The sequence below is a fragment of the Stegodyphus dumicola genome, chromosome X2 (assembly GCF_044657685.1).
Source record: "Stegodyphus dumicola isolate Sdum_Otavi_A_Nest chromosome X2, ASM4465768v1".
Taxonomy (NCBI): Eukaryota; Metazoa; Arthropoda; class Arachnida; order Araneae; family Eresidae; genus Stegodyphus; species Stegodyphus dumicola.
In genome coordinates, this window is record NC_140781.1 from 28,142,836 (window position 1) to 28,165,297 (window position 22,462).

At 33.2% G+C, this 22,462-nt stretch overlaps 1 protein-coding gene across 2 annotated transcripts in view; it reads right to left on the reverse strand.

The window, feature by feature from the left end:
- Oseg6 (intraflagellar transport protein Oseg6) overlaps positions 1-22,462 on the reverse strand; it is a 210,573-nt gene that overhangs the window by 694 nt on the left and 187,417 nt on the right. Inside the window, exons 31-33 of one of the 2 annotated variants that reach the window (XM_085809920.1) lie at positions 17,975-18,181; positions 9,248-9,398; positions 5,936-6,062 (exon numbers count right to left, since the gene is read on the reverse strand). In XM_085809920.1, coding sequence (XP_085666046.1) covers positions 5,936-6,062; positions 9,248-9,398; positions 17,975-18,181 — 485 coding nt within the window. The remainder of the gene's footprint in view (positions 1-5,935; positions 6,063-9,247; positions 9,399-17,974; positions 18,182-22,462) is intronic. The other variant, XR_015039212.1, reaches the window with a different exon arrangement.

Sequence of the window (22,462 nt, forward strand, 5' to 3'; positions counted from 1 at the left end):
CCTTCTAGTCTGCTGAAAATCCCTTAATTATGTCTGAATGGTGATCCTAACACATGTTACATAAAGGAAGGATTGTTAGGACTTTGAAGTACCTATTCTGAAGTATCAGACAATAGCAAATCAAAATGAGATTCATGTCCCATAAATATCAGAATTAATGGTGCACTATATACATACAATTATTTTATACGTAAAATATACCCAGTACAAATTTTAGAAACTTTTATTTTATGATTATGCTTTTATTTATGATTATTTATTAAATTTCATGATTATGCAGATCATCAATCAGAGGTAGGAATGCCTTAAATCTTTTTTTTTTTTTTTTTTTCCCAATGGCGAGCACTTTCTTATAATGGCATTGGCCACTCCTAAAGCCAGAAGTGGTGGCCACCATTACCTCCTATGAAGGGACCGACAATTTTACATCCATGCCTTCTCTGGGATTCAAACTCGGGCCCTTCGGTATCGCAGTCGGGCTCCCCTAAACACTATACTGTCTGGGCGGCCCTTAAATCTTGATATATTAACATACAGAGAAACATTTTCATACAATAATTAAATAATTTAAAACTCAGTCATGAAAAGTAGGACATTTAAAATGCTTGTAAAGCTGAGATGGAAATCCATTTGCTGAAATATAACAAAAAAAAGCTGTAAAACAGCAATAAAAATTAACATTTTCAATACAAATAAAACCCTGCCTGGCAACAATATGAATAATACTACAAAACCATTACAATGTGTCAACGAAATTTTACAAGCACAAAAACTTTAATACATATCTAAGGCACAAAAATGAGCCACATGCACTTGCACAGCAAGAGGAAGAGATGAAAAAGTGAGTATGAAGTAGACATGTAATCTAAACCCTGTAAATGAGAATATCTATAATTTTTCATGTGATACATTTGAAAAATAACTTCACAAATTCTACACGTAAAGTATTTTCACTTCTATCATAAAAAACCAGCATGTATTTCATTGACTGTTACACATCAAAGGATAATTTCTAATATTGACTGCAAAACACCGCAGGAATCCTTTGGTTCTTTGTTGTAACACAATAATGAAAAAAAATTCTAAATAATACCTAAGCAAACAGGAAATATACAAAATCTTGAAAATTATACTTGTAAAGCCTTTAAAGTTTTTAGTTATTTAAATGATAAGAGTAAGCAGAATGGAATTCAGAATAGTAAAAAAGGTTTTGTGAAGGTAATAGTATAATACGGTAAGACCACATTGTTTTGAAAAGGAATAAAACCTAGGACAAGAAAGATTACATGTATTTTAACAATTTGACCTTCTTAAATACTTGGTAACTCAAAAAGCATGAACAGTCTTCAGTCAGACATTAAAGAATGATTAAATAACACATACAAAACAATAAACATCATAGATTAAAAAAGTGATATGAAAGCTTCAGAACTCATTTTATGAAACTAAATAAATATCTCCCAAGATTACAGAGGATGCATACATGATTATAACTATATTGAAATGCAACAAAATATCAGCTTATTTAAAATTCAGTGCACAAGATTTAAACATGTCTTGCATTCACCAATAAACCATTACATGTACTGGAACAAATGCCTGGAACATCTAGAAGAAAACAAATGTAGAGGAATAAATCCCACAAAGAACATGCTGCAAATAAACGAAAAGGGAAAAATAGGTGATATTATAACACACTTATTAGCTGCATATTTTTAGTAAGACACAGCTGCATATTTTTAGTAAGACACCGAGATGTTAAAATACAGGTTTACAGAAGGTACTTAAAAGTCATTTCACCATCAGTAATATACACTGGTGTGCAAAAATTAAGGATGAGACGATTTTTTCAACATAACTTTGTACAAAAGCTTTCCAAATCAACACATTTAATACCGTAAGATCACCAATACGTAAGGACATGAGTAATGTAAGCAACACTTACTAAAAGAGAAATCAAAGGGATAAAAAGAAGCTTTATTGAAAAAGTAGCATAGAGCGCAATGCGACTGAAGGCCGAAACATCCCTGTGGTGGGTGTCCAGCAAGAAACATCTGGTCTTTAATAGGGGATATGATCTCTCCTGACTGCTGGGCAGGTTTCACAGCGTCTGCCCATGCTGAGAATGAGGGTGTCAATGAGTTGTTGAGGCATTGCTTTCCATTTGTCTTGTAGCGCCAATCGAAGCTCCGGAATCGTTACGGGTGGTAAGGTACGAGCTGCCAAGCCTCTGCCTAGAAAATCCCATACATGCTCGATGGGATTGAGATCCGGAGATCGTGAGGATATTGAACGTATGGATCGTGCCGACCAATCCATACGTTCAATATCCTCACTCTCTAAGAGCTGTTCGGCAGCTACTGTGCGATGACATGGTGCATTGTCGTCCATGAAAAGGAACTGCGGACCCATAGCGCCTCTAAAAAGACGCACATATGGAAGAAGAATCTCGTTACAATAACGGGTCCCGTTGACCGAACCTGCGTCGAAGATGTGAAGGTCTGTACGACTACCAAGCATGATGCCTCCCCAAACGAGAACACCGCCACCTCCATACCTGTCCCTTTCAATGATGTTCGAGGGATGACTGCGGCTTCCCCGCTCTTTCCAGATGAGTATGCGATGAGAATCGCTACTCAGACTGAATCTGCTCACATCTGTAAAGAGTACTCGTCCCCATTCATTGTCTCTCCAATTCCGGTGTTACCGGCACCACAGAGAACACCTTCTCCGATGGACAGGCGTTAGAGGTACACACCGTACAGGGCGTCGTGCAAAAAAACCACCACCGTGCAGTCTTCTGGCCACGGTAAAACGCGATATCGGTCGTCCAGTCGTGTGTCTAGCGATTTCTCCCGCTGTCTACCGCCTGTTTCTTCTGGCCTGTAAGGCAATATACCGGTCATCTGCGGGTGTGGTTCCTCGTGGACGACCACTACTAAACCCTCGGATAGCTGTTCCTGTAGTTTGAAATTGTCTCCAAAGTCGTGAAACGATGCTGTGAGCAATTCCGAACTCTGCAGCCACACTTGTCACACTGCTGCCTTCCTCCAACTTCCCAATGATTCGACCTCAGGTAAAAGCATCCAGATGTCGTCTAACAGATTGATTATTCACCATTTCTCGCTGAGGCAGCAACTCAGTGTGATTTTAACTGCTATACGGCGTGCAATCTCTTTGCCAGAAATACTGATCTTACACCGACAACATGCTTTATACTCAGACACTTCCCCCTTTATGTCTACCTGCATATCTGCGCATGTGCTACCGTACATCACCTTGCTTAATCTCCTGATTGGTCTTTCTGTCCGCTCTGCCTCTTCGTTCAGCTGATATGCTAATTTTTCGACTTCGTCCTTAATTTTTGCACACCAGTGTACACTGCAAAACAGACATCCATTGATAGCTAACACATGTAAAAATTTTAGGCCTATAGTGGAGATATTTTCAGGACTCTTGTAATGAAATCATCATCAGATTTTAAAGGATTCCATAGATAAAGACCTTGAAGAAACACCAGAAGATAAAATTAAAGGAGGACATGACAGCACCATGCCAGACGAGTTCTATTTGCTTTGTTTATTGAAATGGACAAGCGAATGAAGGTTATCTGACTAATGAGAAGGATCTTTTTACAAAAGGAATTGTACAGGAAACCTGTTCATATTAATTCACACAAAATGAAAACCATGCTACCAGCATGTTCTGCAAAATTTGAAGTGGGGCCAAACTAGCAGTGTTTAGAGAGCTTATACACATGGCCTCTGGTTGATCATATTCTGCTTAGTTACACCTGAGCAACATCACTGGAAAGTATGGAAGCCCTGTTGCACTGAAACAACATGTGCCAAAAAACAGCTACAAAGCCTACCAGTAGCAAGCGGTTTATATTGCTGAACACTGGTGGTTTGAGCTGGGTTTAAATCCCAGATGGCTGCATGAGAGTTTTCATGGCTTTCTCCATGTGTAAGCTTTCTCTGGTGCTTTGCCATAATCTAAAGGGAGGAATGTCTTTATGGAAGAAGAGAAACTAATTTGTATTAACAAACAGCCGTAGAAACATTATGCAGAATTTCCAATAAACTTCCTCCAGAAATGGCCCAACTAACAATTCTCCAACTACGTAAGCCCAGACATTGATAGCAAAACACTGATACGCAGCATAACAGTATATGGATCAGGGAGCTCACACACACATTAAAAATTCTTTTCTGGGGAAGGCAAGCCAATCAGTGAAGTGACTTCAGTACTGGCAAGCCAGCTGTGTAATACATTGTCGCAAAAAACCAATGTATGAACTGCACAAACACAACATGAACGCACGCTATAAACTTTTGCCTTCAGTGATAGGATCTATTTCATATGAAAACAGTTAAGCACTATTTGTGTAATATCTGCCACATGCTGAGTGACAGACAGTAATCTGAAATACGTTGTACACAAGGATTATGTTCAGTTTGGTGAAAAATCATTTCTATTCGTCCAGTGTGCATCATTCCTGCCTGACTACAATCCTGCCAATACAATTCAAGCAATTATAGTCTTATATTTTCATACAATCTCCACTGCAAATGCAGAAACATTTGGGTGCATGTCTACTGGAGAACTAACTACTCATGATACAGTTGTTCCATGGCTGATGCTTTTTTGTTCAGTGCCACAAATTTGCATGCAGGGCTTTTCCTCCCAGAAATATGAGGTTTGGGTGTTTGGGGATTCTGACTGTTTCCAGTGTTTATCAAATTTCAGATTTTTTTTTTTACTTCTCAGAAGTTTTCTAAAATTAATTTTATTGCCTTAAATTATCATCATCATTTTGGTATTATACTGTGAAATAACTCAGATTTCTCTTAATTTGAATAATATTTCTTCTTTTTAAGAGAGACAACGAGATAACAATCAGGAGCATCTTTTACAATGGGCTACCTCCATGACTTTACAATGTAGCTGTTGTATCTTTTCAAACATTAAATTAAACAAAAACACTACAGTGTTAGCATGGGTTGTTTACTAGATAAAAAAGCACAAAAGCATTCTTTTAGGAAAAATAGTTTGCACAGTGTATAGAAGAAGGAAGCAGACCTAAAATTCTTAAGGCGGAATCAGAACTAATTTGCCCCCAGGACTTGACATCAACCAACCCCAGACACGATTAGGAATAAACAGCAGCTTTTGACTGACTGTGATTGCCAGCTTGACAAGCCAATCATTAATGAATTAATTCTTATAACTTAATGATAAAAAAGCCACTTTTGACAAATCTGTCATTTCATCAAACACAGATTACTTTCAATCAATATAAACTGACATAATAAATACACATATTCAGATACTGAATTCCAGAGAGTTGTTAAAGATTAATTTTGTGCTGTTCTGATATGTGACATTAATGTTATTTTTTGCCTTTGCAGTGGGAAAAACACTGGTGAAAATTACCTCCAGGACTCCCATCTCTATCAAATACAGAACCACTGTTTGAATTTTCTTTATAAAAAATGATTATTCACTTGCTAGCAGGTAAAGGATATATATAACATCTACCAAACGTTCTTATACATCTGTAGCAACTGTGTAAATAAAGATTTCGTTTTGTGGTCAAGAGTTAACTTTTTGATTGATATGAAAAAAGACAGCTGATAAATAAGGATTATGATAACCCCAGACTTTAGTTCCAACAAAGCATTCATTTTGAAATGTGCAGTTTGAAATTTAGTCATTAATTGATAATGTGTTTATCTTCAACACATACATTTCTGCTTTTACTGAAAGTTATTATTTTGACCAAGTGATTCATTATAACATAATGAATACATAATTTTACACAATCCCTGAAGCTTCTGTTAAAAACATATCATGGTCCAAAAAACATTTGTAATAAAAAAATAGCACACAAAGTAATCAATAAAACAAAAAATTTATAAGAATGTAGCTTTACCGTTATAATGCAGTAAGGCACATTATATCTACAATGTTCACAGTATAAGCTTGTTTGCAGCAAATTTTCTCCACAGTATGGACAGGGCGTTTTAGGTTCTTCAACATCTTGAGCTTTTAGAGATTTTCTAAAAAAAGTAAATTGGGAGGGGAAAAAGATTTATTTGAAACACTTGCAGAATAATTATCTGCAGTCAGTGTTACAGAGTATTATCAAACAACAGTATATTAAACCTAGAATAGCAACATTCTGTAAGACAAAGATAATGGTAATTAAAACAGTATGGTAAAGGAGCCCCTCTCTGTAATTTTGTGTTCCATATGAAGTTTGTTGAACAGTTGCTGATTGATAAAATTATGTTTTTCATGTCTCAAAGGGATGACTTACAAGAGATTTAAGATTAATGTGCACAAACATATGATAAGACAAAATCAGATCTATTTTCCTTTTCTAAAATAGACTAGATTATTAATTTTGTAGTAAATATCTCGGCCCATGGAGGAATACTTTCTTATCTGACTTTCTAACAGATACTGGCTAAAATTTACATTACACAGGAGGAAAAACATGAAACCCTTTTGCAATCAGCTCTCTGAATAGAACATGGAGCTAATTACCAGTGTTCTGCAGCTTAGACTTTTGGATTAAGAAGGAAAAAAAAAAAAAAAAAAAACTCTTCTGAAATGATAAGCTATTTTCAACCCCATAGATTGATTTTAAGCATTAAATCTATCTCAGATGTTATTTAACTCCCTCACAGAAGATAACAGTTCTGTTGTTTCATGTTCTGATGCTCTCCACACCAATTCAGTACAGTCCTTTTATAGCAGGAGTTTAATGAAACAAAACTTTCACACACACACACGTTTCCAGACATTTAAGGTATTCTCATAAAGTCTAATGTATGCTGTTTGCCATGATATATTTAAATTCCAGTTTGCAGCAGCAAATTATGACCTCAGATGCTTATCAGTTAAGTTCCTGTTGCAACAGGTAGTTATGGAAGAAATGGAATTGGAAGGAAATTATTTTTTTTATGACCTCGTCCTGATTTTCTAGAAACGATTTCCAGCCTTTAAACTGTTTCCAATGGGCAGAGATTGAACACCAATAATAAAACAGTACATAAGAGCATAATTGTATTTAGATTAAACATCACAATGGATGTTCTCTTACCAATTATCCTTCTAATCTAAAATTCATGCTTTTTGTTTCTCTCTCTTTTATTTCCTTTGCTTGCTCTTTTATACTGACTTTATTTGTCAGTGAAATTTTAATGGCCTCACCTTCTACAAGCACATTTTTTTTTAAATTTAAAAATAAGGGTTTGGGAAAATTGGAGTTGTATTAATAAATTTTTTAAGTATGAGATATTGTTTATTTGATTTTAACATAACAGTTGTTATTGATTTTAACATAATAGTTGTCTTTTAAATTTAAAAATAAGGGTTTGGGAAAATTGGAGTTGTATTAATAAATTTTTTAAGTATGAGATATTGTTTATTTGATTTTAACATAATAGTTACAATTAAATTTAGAAAGAGGTTTTTGTATGCTTTTCATAACATATCAGTTACATGTTATATTTAGATTATTTAAACAGAAGTTCTCTTGCCCAGCTAAATCCTCTCCCTTCTCACAGAAAATGAGGTTGATTTCTTTTATAACTTTGAAAAAGCAAAAGTTCCAATGATGTTATCATAACTTGTTTGGACCATACTGGATCTCTGAACATTTTCAATGGGTCCTTTTCATACTTTTGTAAGTGCAATTTTGGCAGAGTTATCAACAATTTTGTCATCAGTTTACTCAGACACTTAAACTAAACTCAGTGGCGCAACAGCCCTAGAGGGCCAAGGCTTGCAGTGGCCAAAATTCTGCTATCTTGACCATGGGTTCCAGGGTGCATGAGCATATATGCCCTGAAAAAGTCGTCAGCTTGTCGCAGGACCCCAGGTGTTTAGTCCCCAAGCAAGCTTAGTACTCATTTTATCAACCCACTCAAGGAATGAAAGGCTGAGTCGACCTTGCACAGCCCGAGGATCGAACCCTGGACCTGTGGTGCTGCTATGCGATGTGCTAGTCACTGCACCACCGGGCTTCTACTCAGACACTTGTTTTTCAGAATTCCTGATGACATACTGCATGTATCTTAGTAGATATTTAAATATATTTCAGCAGGAATTATTGCTTCAACTAATGGTGTCCTTGATTGATAATGAACACCACTGCAGAATTAGGAAGTCAGCAGAGGATACAATAAAAAAAGGTAAGGAAGTTTGCAGGAAATACAGGACTTGGAAAATGCAAGACATTTAACCCCCTAAGGACTCACCCATCTTCGCTGCTTGAATTTCACTCTCCAAGCTGCTATGTGAAGTGATCTCACACTCTAGTGTCTATTACTGACATTTTGTCTTCTCTGCTGAATTTTTTCCCCTACCCAATCAAATACTCTTCTCTGACTTAACTATTTCCACACTAAACCTTCACTCTTCTGTTGCTATACTTTCTGAGCACAAAAAATGAATAACACGTTGTTGTTCTTCCACGGTGAAAGCTGGCAGTAAAACAATCATATTGTATAAAGCTGATATATATTCACCACATGCTCTGTCATCTCACCCCTTCACTTCTATCCTTCAACAGCTCCTTACACATGATTTCTTCGATGGTTATGCAGGCAGAATTCAGGATCTTTATTAACACATCAGAAGTGTCTGCCTTAGGGTTTTTCTCTGCATCTAAAGTGTTTAGCATTCTGAATTACTACATTTGAAATGCCAGCCATAATTGTTATCAACTTTTTCACTATATTACACACAGGATCAGACTATGTTCTGGGGCTCGCCCCATGTGACCTGCTCACCTAACTCATCTCAACCCTTATACAGCAAATTAATAAGGTGCCAGGTTGTTTAGTACAGTAAGACTTTCATAGTTTATACTTTGGCAGAATTTTTTAGAAAAAAAAACCCCCGTACTTAATGATTGATTACTGTGTGAATCTAATTCCTCCTCCTTATACATGAAAAATGCAGTTTAATTTATTTCAATCAGCCAACAAAAACTGGAATTTAACCCTTCTCTTACAGCACTTCAATTCCCCCCTTTGCACTTTTTTCTTTACTTTAGTAATGTTCCATACTTTTACAAGTTTCTAAATTAAAATATGTATCTAAACATTATACTTTAAAACAAAAGAAAAATAAATAATAAACTTTCTTATATATATTATTTTGACACACAATACCATTTTCAGTTTAATCCCGAACTGCATTAATAAAGGGAAGAGACCTATTTGATTATTACCTTACTATAGTTTCGATTTTTTTCTTGTACTTAGCCTCTATTTTTGATCTGTGTTCGGGTCTCATAAGAATAACAGCAGTTTTGTATGCGGATTTGTGAAGACCAGCCTTTTGACACTCAAAAACTGCAGTTGTTAAAATCTGCACATCATCTACAAAAGATATGCACAAAAGCTTTAAAACATTATTTATATGCACACCAACATTTGCAATTAAGTTACAGTTTGAAAAGAGCATCTAATAAAGCAGTTTTCCTACAAATGACCTATGGCAGAGACAAATACACATCCCTCCACAACAGGAATTGCAGTACACTATTTTCAAGTGAATCTCAACAAATGCTGGATAAATAGGAAGAAAAACAATACAGATGAAATTTAATTTTTGCTTTTATTTTGCTTGAACATTTTTTTTTTTTAAATGTTAGAAACTTCCCCACAGATTTTAACACAGAATATAACCTCAGAAGAGGATCTGCACTCTTTGTATCAAAAATTCAATAACTTCATCATTTAACTACTATCATATTGCATCAAGAAGACATTTTTGCAGGAAAACAGAAAAACCACTGTACCTTATACACACTTTTAATACATTAAATAAAGTATGCATCATTTAATACTATTAATTTTTCAGTTATTTCATCTGAATATCCTTAATTTAGAGAGTTTATTTCTGTGATGCAATTGTACAGAAACTATCAGAACTATTTATAACATCTACAGATTAAAATCTTAAATAATGGCTGTATTACTAGCATACAGTCATACTTAAAAATACTGGTATGAAAAAAGTTCTCAAAAGATTTAAAACCTGGGAAAGAATTCTCCGGTTTTAGATCTCTTGAGAACTGTTTTTGGAACTTACCTGAAAGGACCATCGATCCAAATGATTTGCTTTTCTGAAACTGAAAAGTCTACCTATTTAAAAAAGGATCACAAAATCCTCTCGGGATACATGCTAAACATTAGACATTGTGATAATTGTATCAAGCAATTGAAAGTATAATATCAACTCATAACACTGTGGAATTTAAAAACAATCAATAATGTTCTGATATTTACACGGTCAGCCAGACAATATTGCAGAAAATTTAAATTCAGGACGAGAAAAAATATATCAACTGTATGATGTGCTTATAAAAGCAATATCTTAAATATTTTTGTCAGAAAATCATGCTTTTGATTTCACTTGGAAAAAAAATACAGCAAGGGTAATCCCAATGTACCTGAAATTCTTTCATTTATAAAAAAATCAACTAAATTTTTAGTAGTAGTATATTTTGCTTTGAGCAAAGAAAAGAGATCTTTTTAATGACACATTTTCAAAATGAAATCAAAAATTAAACATTTCATATCACTTCAAGTTCTTAATGTAGGAATGATTTCTTTAACATATAATTTCAATTCTGCCTCTCCAAGTTTGTTTAAATTTAACAAATTAAGTACAGAAGAAATAACGAAAATTATAAACACTGAAACACACATGCTTAAAATGCAGGAATTATCACTCTGACACACTCTGTTTCAAGAGCAAAGGTCAAAATATTGCTTTTCAATTTGCTCAAGAAATATTTGAAAATAAGTACATTATTCAAGACAATAATATGAAAAATGAAGCAAACGGCATGAAAGCAATTACTTGAAAATGCACTGCTAATGAAAATGAGAAATAAGTTCTTCTAAAATGAGAAATTATTAATTTGATGAAGAATTTAAAAATAAAATTCTTGAGATTTTGGTTATTATGCATCTCAGACAGCAGTGCCAGGTCTCATCAAATTTGACTCCTCACTTATACATAATTTATTAAAATTTCTTTGGTTTACAAATGATAAATGATGAATCATATAAAATAATGGCCACGATAATTTTGACTTTTGGCGTTACACCAAAAACATCAATTTCAGTTGCTACTTCAAAATATTATATTGAAAAATACATTAATAAAAGAACTGAAAGGTGTGACACATTAACTCCTTTTTTAAATTGATGTTTTTTAGAGCATATATAATCAGAAATGAATACTAGTTTTCATCTGATACAATAGCTACTTTGAAAAATGTAAGCATTAATGTATAAAATTTAATTAAAATGAAAAAAAAAAATACTACTTATAGCTTGAGAATGGCATGTTAAAAATTGATACTCTTGTACAAACAAATTAGTTCTTATATGGAATCTAGAAAACTGGATGTAAATGCTACATTTTCAGACAAATAGTAAATTTCACATAAAATACCCAAATATGGCTCAATTTTGTGCATCATTTATTATCAGCATTCATTTATCATAAAAATGTTACTGCAACAAATTTGGCTAAATACCTCAAATGGAATACACAGCTATCATGAGATGGATTTAAGAACTAGCTATGAAAAGTTAACTGCAAAATATACATCAGTTGACAGAAAATATTTTCAAAGTTATGACAAATTAATCTTTTGCATGCCATTACAACTGCTTCAGTAACATTGTAAGATATGTTGATAATTCCATTGCAGTGGTGACAATGTAATATAAGCTGTTCAGTCCATTATCATTGCCGCGATGCCAAAGTATGGTGGTATTTAGAAATAACTTTGTATTTTTATACATATAAGGAAGATATTTTGGCATATGCTTATTGTAATCAATTTAAGGACTGTGGGTTATGTTTCTTCTTCTGGAACCTTTGTCAGAATATTACTTAGCCTACAATGGAAGAAAATAACATATATGAAAGAAAAAGGATTTTCGAGTCAAGATGGCAAGATGAACTCAAATTTACGTTATGCTGAGATAATTTGGCTGAGAATAATATAAATGAAAATGGGTATAATGAGAATGATGATAGTGACAACAGGGATATAATTACACAAAAGATAAAAAGTATGGCCTATTGAGTCTGACACTGATGATAATGCAAGCACCTGAATGGAGAAGTCAGTATTACAGAGAATGGTATATACCTCATGAAGTAAATTTTTTGATAAGATAAAAAATGGTTTCCACATAATAAAAATAAATCAGAGTTGCTGAACATCATACTAAAAATTGCTCAGAGTGTAAAAAGTTAAAAAGCGATTTTTCTGAATATAAATTTCTGCTGCCAGTAATAATGCAATGGCTTATTTCAGATAATTAATAATTCGAATGAAATTAAAAACTGATTTCGTAATACCAAAAAAAAAAAAAAAAAGATAGCACCTTAACAAATCTTAACTTTGCACAGATTAAAGTTAATGAGAGTGACTAGAATTTCAAAATATCTGCTTATACAATACAATGATTTAAGAAAATGACTTATTTTTGACTGATTTGAAAATAAATTATCAATGGAGGAGAAAGTTGTCAAAGTACCACAAATCTCTTGAATGACTCAGACTGCAGAAATTCAACACTATTATTCATCATTAAGGATTCTAAACACTGTAGCAGAAGGGACAACTCAGAAGACTTCCAAACCAGGGACACAGAAAATTAAGAACTCTCTTGGGTACATTAGCAACAACTTTTTATAACTGGCTATTAAACAAGTTTCTAGCATAAACAATAAGTAATTAAAAGAAAGTAATAAAATTAGTCAATGGCTATATAATTAAAAAATAAAGAAATTTTAGAGTTCAGCAATTTACTAAAACAAAGTTCACTAACTTATTAATTTTTTTTAAATCATGTTTCTTAAACAAGAAGAGTTGTCAATATCATTGCAAACTTTCTGCAAATCAAATTCAACAAACTGAAGGACATAGCATCCGCAGATTTCACATGGAATTATTCTCATCTGAGATCAAAGCACTGCAGTCTTCAAAACTTATTTTCCCAGCACTGATTTTAGGTCCTTTAATTGACATAAACCAAATTCTATAAATTAAGGAGAAAAATTCAAATATTCATTGGAAAAAAAGCCTTCAATCCTGTTCTCCTGAAATTTCAGGTTTACTCAAATGTAGGTGCTAGGAGTGCATTTTACATTATAGAGACATTATGATTTTTTTTTTTTTTGAAACGGGTAAGATGAAAAATATGCAATGCCTTTGCCGGAAATCGAACCGCGGACCTCTGAAGTACGTGCCCAGCGTGCTGACCGTGACACTACATAGGCGGAAGAAATACCTTATAAGACAAAGAATGAACGCGAATTCAGTTCCAACATCAAACAGGCTTATAGTAAAAGATGGACATAAATTATGCATACTACATTTTAAAAAAAGGAAAAACATAAAAAAACCAAGCATTTTGTACAAAAAGAAGAGTTCTTCATTTCTCAAGTGATATGTAACATTATACAACTGTCAGATACTTAATTATACTAGATATCATTCTAACATAGGCCTCAATTAAAAGTTTCTTGGGGTCATTAGTTGACAGTGCAGGTTTTTTCTTCACATGCTTTGAAGCAGAGTAGATTCCTGAATAGTATCAGTAATACTGGCATATGACCATAAATGAACATTGGCATATGAACATTCACAATGAATTACATTTATTTTCCCCAAACACATCACTATATGTCAATGCTTGATTAAAGCTTGACTCATAAAGTTACTTGAAATATTGATGATTCCATCTATTCTGCTATTCAGCTACATTTAGATCATGAAACATTAAATGTTTTAATTGGAATTTTTATGATAGAGTTGAAACCAACATAAGTTTTAGTCCATCTGCATCACCGACTTCATAGCATTAACATGTGTTTTACTTGCATTGGAAAAGCTAGAGTTGGGATGAATTCTTTAAACCTGCATCTGAGCTCTTAAACATTTTTTAATGCTTGAACTAAGAATGATACTATGAAAAGAAAACGGGGAAAAAAGTGCATTTAACATTAAAGTTCTAAATAAAGAAGAATTTGAAATCTGCATTTGATGATCAAACACGCAATTTTTAAAATTTCACCTATATTTATTTTAAAAAATGAATATTAATAAAAACAATTGCACTACAGAAGACTCCCGATTATCCGCGCCTGCTGCACAAAGTGGTTTTTTTTTTTTTTTTTTTTTTTTTTTAAGCGTAAAGCAAAGAAAATAAAAATGTTCACAAAACTGATAGAAACGTTAAATTTGCTAACATCGTGCTTATTTATGGCAACAATATCCTACGCGGCCTTCTCGGAACCTTACCCTCTGATGAGTAAATGATTTCTTACTCACCCTTGCAGTGCCCGTTGCACCGCCCTCTCTCGTCTTAATCTTACTGACAAGTCCACTTCCTCCTACTTGCCAATGTTAATTTAAACCTGATAGTGTTTGCGAACCGGTCGGAGTTAATTTCTTATCTTTTATTGTGTTCAGTGCTTGTGCTTTTTGGTTTTGTGTTTTTCGTTACCAATTTAAAATGTCAGTAAAACGAAAGAAGGTTGTGTTGACAATTGCGCGAAAACTAGAATTAATTTCCAATGTAGCAAACGGCACTACAAGGCAGCAGATGGAATTGTATTGCGGAATCGCGGAAACAAGAGTGTGTGACATTTTAAAGCAAAAAGACAAACTGCTGAACTTTGCATCAATGTCGGACAGTGCTTCCGCAATAAAAACGTGAAAAACTATGAAGGGTTCTACCTTTGATGAGCTAGACATGGCATTGACAGAGTGGTTAGCTTAAGTTCGAAAAGAGGGTACTCCTGTAAATGGTCCTATCATTGCTACAAAGGCAAAAACCTTTTTTGGGTTATTAGGCCTGAAAGGAAATTTTGCTGCGTCTTCTGGCTGGTTGACTCATTTTAAGCAGTGACGTGGAATTCGAGAAATAGGACTTCATGGGGAGAATATATTAAGCGTAATAAGCTAAAATATTAAGCGTTAGTTAAATATTTCCTGCTGTTTATTTTATGTTTTATTGTACATAAAACGATTTTTCAAAGTTTGAATGACTGTTTTCTTATTTGCTATAGCCGTTTTTAGCTTTTTTCAGATTATCCGCGCCAGCCAAATCCGCGGATATTCGGGAGTGTACTGTATTTAACCCTTGAATCTTCAGGTTCATTTTTTGAACATTATTTGACAAACAAGTACCTACTTAAACATCATGCAAAAAATATACATTCAGCAAAAGTGCTTGGTATATAATCATGCAAAGTAATTTTATAAAAAGGTGGTACTTCGAAAGTGCATAAAATGTGACCATGGGAAAGTTGACACAGATGGAAAAAAGAAATTTATCTGACTAACAATTAAAATTTCAACAGCAATAGCTGAATACTTCAGCTAATAGGTAACTTGAGTTATGTTCATGATGCAGCATTTATGTATCATAATTTGATCACTACAAGCATCAGGAATTTCAGCAATACACTGTCTGTCTTCAAAATTACCAAGACGATTCAAGAGTTAATTTCAAGAAAGCACAATTCATTTCCACCAGATTTTACTAAATGCCATACTGGAGCAGAATAGCACACAGGGCAGTATTATTAATTCAGATATTCCTGAGACTGTAACAATTGCATTCTTATATAAAAAATACTTCTACTGAACACTGTTGTGTAACTTGTTAGGCAATTTAATTTGTTTTATAATTGATTAGTTTTGTTTAAAGTGGTTATATATTTTTCCTTTGAGCTGTAACTGATTTACTCAAATTTGGTAATGATTAATCTTTATTAAATTTTAAGAATAAACTTATATTTAATTTCTGTTTGAAAACTTCATTTAAATTTAAGTTGATTTTATTCTTTTGAATTGATTGTTGTTACTTTGGTATGACCCTTAAAAGGTTTATTAATTTTAAATTTTGATTTTGTGTTACAGTGAATTGTGTTTAAACTTAACTGTTTGCTAATTTAATTTGTGTTATAATTTTCCCTTTTCCTTCTTATAAAAATATTGAACGTTTATTTTCTGGCTCAGGTGGTATTTTTCGAAATTTGTGACTTGGTAAAATTTTTATGTAATACAGAGAATTTTTATGTAATACTTGTACAACAGTATTTTTTTTTTCATTTAAGCTGTGCCTGAATTCCAGAAATTATTGTGTTAATGTCTGTCATCCATTTAAAGCGGAGTTTCGTGCCAAGGTGGCTTTGTCTGGCTAAAAGATTTGAAAAACATACTGTCTAGTAGAAATGGGACCTTGTTGAGAGGCTAGCAATTTGCATGCTTTTATTCTGGAACGTGTCCTTGGATTGGGAGAGGGGGAGAAAATTGGATTTAGAAAATGGGGAGTAGTGAAAAGGTTGTGGACAGAAATGTGGTGTTTTCGAAAAAAGTGTGGAAAGTCAGAAGCCTATGTGACTGGAGGTGATGGATGAGTTCCTGACCTTGTCTGAAATCCTTGGGCGTGAAGGAAGAAGAAGAAGCAATTATGTCAACTTCTGGTAGAACCCTTGTCAACATTTTGCTAAGAGGCAACACTAATGTTGTTGGAGTTTGGCGAACCTCATGGGTTTGCTGGTTGAGAAAGAGGGAAGTTCCTTGCTGAGAAAGATAAAATTGTCACCAAGCAGAAGAGCATCAGCTGACATTGGAATCTGAGAAGTGAGAAGAGAAGATGCTGTCCTTGGCACAGTGAGGAAGGCAGAAAAAGAAGATGGAAGCGGCCATCATAAAATAACTGGTGAGCACAAACATGCCATCCAAAGATCCACTAAAAGGAAGGAAAAACCTCATCTAATTCTGAATTAACTACCTTCCTTTTATTTCTACAGATTTGGTCAATGGACTTATGCATGGATGAATTGAATGAGGCTTCAGGAAAAAAGATCTGCACTTCCAAACTAGTAAAACTTACATTAGCACCTATTGGGTAAAATCAAGATCTTAAATATTGGTTGTAAAATAGTGGATAGTTAAATGAATACTGAAATTTCTTAATCGTCACCTGGTATAAATGATTTTAAAACAAAAATTTATACCTGAATTCGAATCATTCGAGGTTCAGTCTTGGTGTGTAAAGGTGCAGTTGCTCCTCGCTCACTATTTTTTGACTTCCTTGATTTGTTTGCGTTTTAGTCTATGTGTTATATGTTTGACCAGATAGCTTGGCTCAGTAAAAGTAAGCGGCCAGTGTAATCTGATTCAAAATCCGGTTACGACCTCGTGTATGCTAGTAACGACCACATGTTTCTGAGACTCCTTCACCAATGCTTTATTTTTCTTCTTTTTCCCCTTTCTAGTAATTTCGTTCTCCTGATGAGGAGGGACCTTTAGCTGCCCTTGAAATCAATTGAGTGTTTTAGCATATGTACGCTAAATACAAGGTTGTTATTGGGATTTTAATTATTTCTTTCTATTTAAAATGTAACTTGCTAACTTTTAAAATGATATGAATACCATTTTTAATTCTTGAACTTCCAGAAATCTAAAATACGACTTGTCATAACATTTAGCTGCACCTACTATGTATTAGAATTATTTCAAGTCCCTTTTCTTCTAACCGGAGATAAAATTAACTATCAGCATAATTTTGCAGATTTTTTATATACTTCAATAAATGAGAGTTTGATGAGCTGTAAACAACATGAAACAAGACACTTCATACCGATGTGAATGCAGCAGAAAAATGGACATTTTGTTGATTGAAAGCAATTCTCATTTTTCTTTGGTCAGGGACAAAAGTATCATGGGAAAGAGCTTATTTACCTTTAATATTTTATATTATTTTCCTTGCTTTCTTTAAATGCAGATATCTAATACAAGAACTTAATAATATACAAAACAGACACATTTTGCTTTAAAAAAGCAATAAAATAAAATTGCAGCCAATTACTTAAAAAGAAAGAACAATTTAATTTTTTTCCTTACGACGAGGGAATCTGTTTATATTATCACACACTCTTATGAGCATCCTGGCACTTTTCATATGGTCACCTCTAAGCATGTGCAATTTTCCAAGGCTATAGCTATGAAGTAACATCAAGCTATTTGACATTTCTGCCGGAATTTTCAAACCTTCTTCCTTCAGTTTTTGATACATGCCCAATAAAAGCAGACGTGCATTTTTGTATGTACCTGTAAGGCAATATTTCCATATTAATAAAAAAGTAAATGTATTCTAAATATATTTTAGAATTATAATTCTTTAATATTTTACATTACAATGGTTGAGACACAGAATTGTCAGGACTTTGACGATTTCTGAATTTTAGATCATCAGTTTAAATCTAGTTAGAAGACGCGTACACATTGGGGCTTCATTTATTTTTTAGGTCAGAAAGAAAAATGCTAAACCCCTGCCGGACTGAAACCAGAGAAGGCACAACTGATAAATAAAAATTTTTAGAATTTAGAGGAGCACCAAGCAGCAAAAACTGGAATGGTAGAATTTTTAGAATTTAGGAGAGGCACTAGGCAGCAGAATTTAGGACCCACAATGATTGTACCAGGCAGCAAAATGTGTAACGCAGGCTCTGTCACCCCCACTCACGACAATTCAAAGACCAACAGAGTGATCTTAGCCAACATCAATAAATGCATTGTTATTTTTAGTGGTGGAATTCCCTAGCCAGCAAGTGTTTGAAAGTTATATGCACAAATCTCAGTTAATCCAGAGAACAATCACATTTATGGTCACCTGCTTTCTTTTTGTTATTATATTTTCTATTCCTACACATCTTAAGCGGGGAATTTTTCCTTATTATTTCATTTTACTTATTTTTCTGGCTGGTAGTTTGGAGTTCCAAATATTAGATAACTCCAGATACTGGACAGACTTTGTACTGTATTATGTTTTACATCTTCTATGAAAGGCAGACAGACTTTTTAAATACGCCACACCACTATCTCATATGAAAATACTTGTACATAAAATTCAGCACTAAAGTAAAAAGTATCAAATACAATATAAAAATAAAAAATGTAAACAAACAAACAAAACAAAAAAATGTGATTATTGAAAGCTGAAAGCCATAATCAGTAAATGTAAATGTGAAAGCTTTAAAATCAGACTTCAAGAATTCCATTTTACACATACTAAAATTTAGGTTTTAATTTCTCTCTCTCTAGTTTCTTGAGTCAGACCCACTTTCTTTTCTAAAACAAGTACTACTTACTAGCAACTTGAAGGATTAGCGATGGATAATCTCCTCAGCAACTACTGACATTTACATGCATATTTTTAGGTCAAATTATTTGAAAAATGGTCTTTTTGGCTCTGGATTTATTATGTTGATGACAACTTCACGCGTTTTAGCAATAATAAAGAAAATTTTACCATGTTGTTATATACTGTAAATTTAATTGATACAGCCATCCAGTTTGTTTCAGAAACTGAATCTAATAATTCCCTTCTTTGATATTCTAATTATCCACAAAAAATTTGATTTCAGGACTACTGTTTATCATAAACTTTGTTTTTGTTTGTTTACATTTTCATGCTAAATCGTGTAACCCTACTAAAAAAACGACTTCTTTTTACCCATTTCGTATATCATGCTTTCAAAGTACCTTCTTCAGAATGTGTTTTCTCATGAATTAAGTTATTTGACATCAGTTGCCATGGACAAAGGAATTTCTCTCAAAATGAATAAAAATAATAAGTAAAGAAACATAACAATAGAAAAGATACATAATTACATAAAAATAGAAAAGCCTTTAAAAATTCTTTATCTTGCCATCAAAAAAGATATTCTGCTATTAGACATAACCATAATAACCTCATTATAATTCCATTTCATCCTTGTATCAGATAAAATTTACTCATATCCTCCAGAAATTAAGCTCTAAGCTCATTTTCTCACTTATAAGCAGCTTTAGGAAGGTTTCACAAGTATTTTATTAAATTTTTCTCTAATTTGTGAGCCTTTGGTTCTTTTATTTTCCTGTTTATTTATCCAAAATTATAAAAAGGCATTAAACTAGTCTTTCTCTTGAGTATTTGGGTCTCCCTAGGCTTTGTTTAAGTGCAGTCAAACCCATAATTGTAAAATTTAAGCAGATGTCAGGAAATGCTGTTTACAGCAAATTTATTTTTGGGAATCAAACTGTTTAATATCAAGACAATGGAATCAAGTCTCGTTGTTTAGTTTTTCATGAAGAGAAGTCAGTAGGTAACATTATTACTAGATTATTTTTCAATTTATATAAAAGAAATTGAACATAATGCCAATTGGCCAATGTTAGATATCAATGCAAACACGAATGCACACACTTTTTTAATGTACAACATACTTCAGATTTAATGCTGATCACCTTAAGGGAAACTTTTAACAGAATTTAATCCTAAACCTTAGAACATTTTTGAAAAAATCACCACTGAGCCTTAGAACTCCCAAGATCAAGTAAATAAAATAAGAAATAAATACTGTGTGGAAACACCTGGCAAAATTATGCCACATCAGTAAATTTACTAATTTTATATCATTTCCATGATATTTTGTGATGTTTAAAATAAAATAAAAAAATAATGAATTTTTAATTTTAAAATGCTTTTTTGTTTGTGGACAATTATTTGTATTATCCATTTTAATAAAAGCATTTCATTAAATTTTTGTGTTTTGTTCTTATAAGATAAATTGAAATCCCTTTGTTATAATTTTCATAGTACAGTGCTGTCTATCAGTGTTATTTATTGTTCAAGCATTACAGATTCAGTTTCAGATTTTAATTCTTGGGGAATTTATAGCATATCTAGACAGTATTGTTTAACATGCCTCAGCCAAATTAAAACACTATTAAAATTTCACATCAAGGACCCCAAATGCTATATTGGAAAAGGAGAAGTAAATCTTTGATGGCTAATCATAACTGGATGCTCAATCACAATTTAAACCTAAATGCATAAATTATCCATACAGCTTTTGCATTTTATGAGCTGGATTTCTTTCATGCATGTAACATTCATAAAACTGAGCTTCTTCAGTCAATGACATTACTTCCAATCCAGTTCTGAAAGCTTTCAGAATTTGAAAACCTTAGTGTTTTGCATTTCATTACTATTTTCCTCAAGAGATGACACTACTTTGTTTTCACTTTGCTCAATCCATTACTTTTGACATAAAATGGTTTTTACTCCTAGCATTTTTCCAAAAACATCTTTTGCTCCTGAGAGCATGGATTTGTGCCCGATCAATCTCGAATTGATAATTTTATTCAAATTTCACATATTTTACATTTTTGTGTCTCACTTTGAAATTTTCTCTTAAGGATCACTTAAATTTTCAGGAAAATCAGCTTCATTAAGTACCCAATTATTATGGAACAAATTTAAATGAAATTAAGTAAAAATGTCATGAAAATGAAATATAAGGTAATGCATGTACTTACGACATGAAAGGAAGGGCATGGCAAAGAAATTTTCCATGTCCAGATTAATCATGCACCATATGATAAATGATGTGGATAAAAAGTAAAATACTCCCATATGTTGATTATAAGGCAACTCAAACTTGCGGGAGCAGAAGAGAGCAGGAGAAATGACAACATAAAAATCTTTACTAAACTGAATAATAATATTTAATTGTGCATTAATAAAATAAGCTGTTAAAGTATGTAGAAAGCATTTGGCATTTGAGATGAATGCATTTAAATCGAACTTTTCACCTGCATTTTAATTTATTTAATCCATTCGTGGGCCATGGGGAGGTTACTTCCCACCTACATGATCCTGGGAAATACACCTGTGGGAAGCGCAAAACTCACTATAATATATTGGCTTTGGTATTATAATGTTGGGAACTCTAATTCCCACTTCAGTATAGTGCTGCCACCTGTGTTCAATCGATTGAAAACAGAATTAGCACATTTGTTTTGAAAGTTCGAACGCGTTGTGTGAGATCTGTTCCACTGAGACACCTGTTTTGATTTGACATTTGCATTGCTATACGATTCTGCTACAAATGTAAGTAAACACTGTTTTTATTATAATAACGTTCTCTTATTTTGTATATTTCTGCAGTAACTATATAATATTGAACAATAAATAATGGATGAAAAGTGAAAATGCTATTGCATCATGTATGAAAGCCACGTGCAATAGGTATGTTGGAAAAATTAGAATATGTTTGAAAATACATTTGAAAATATGATTCAATTCTACTGAGAAAGAAAAGGATTATTTTGGCATGATTTTTACCGAGGAAATTTTACAGAATATTGTTGACGAAACTCATATGCAAAGCAGCCTGAGAAAAGGAAGTGATTGGGTCATACCACAAAAGACATTATCCTGAACTGGAAAGAAATCACATCAGAAGAATTGAAAGCATGGGTAGGTATGCATATACTCATGGGTATACATCAGTTGCCTGAACTGAAAAAATACTGGAGCACAGACCCTATTCTCAATGTTCAATC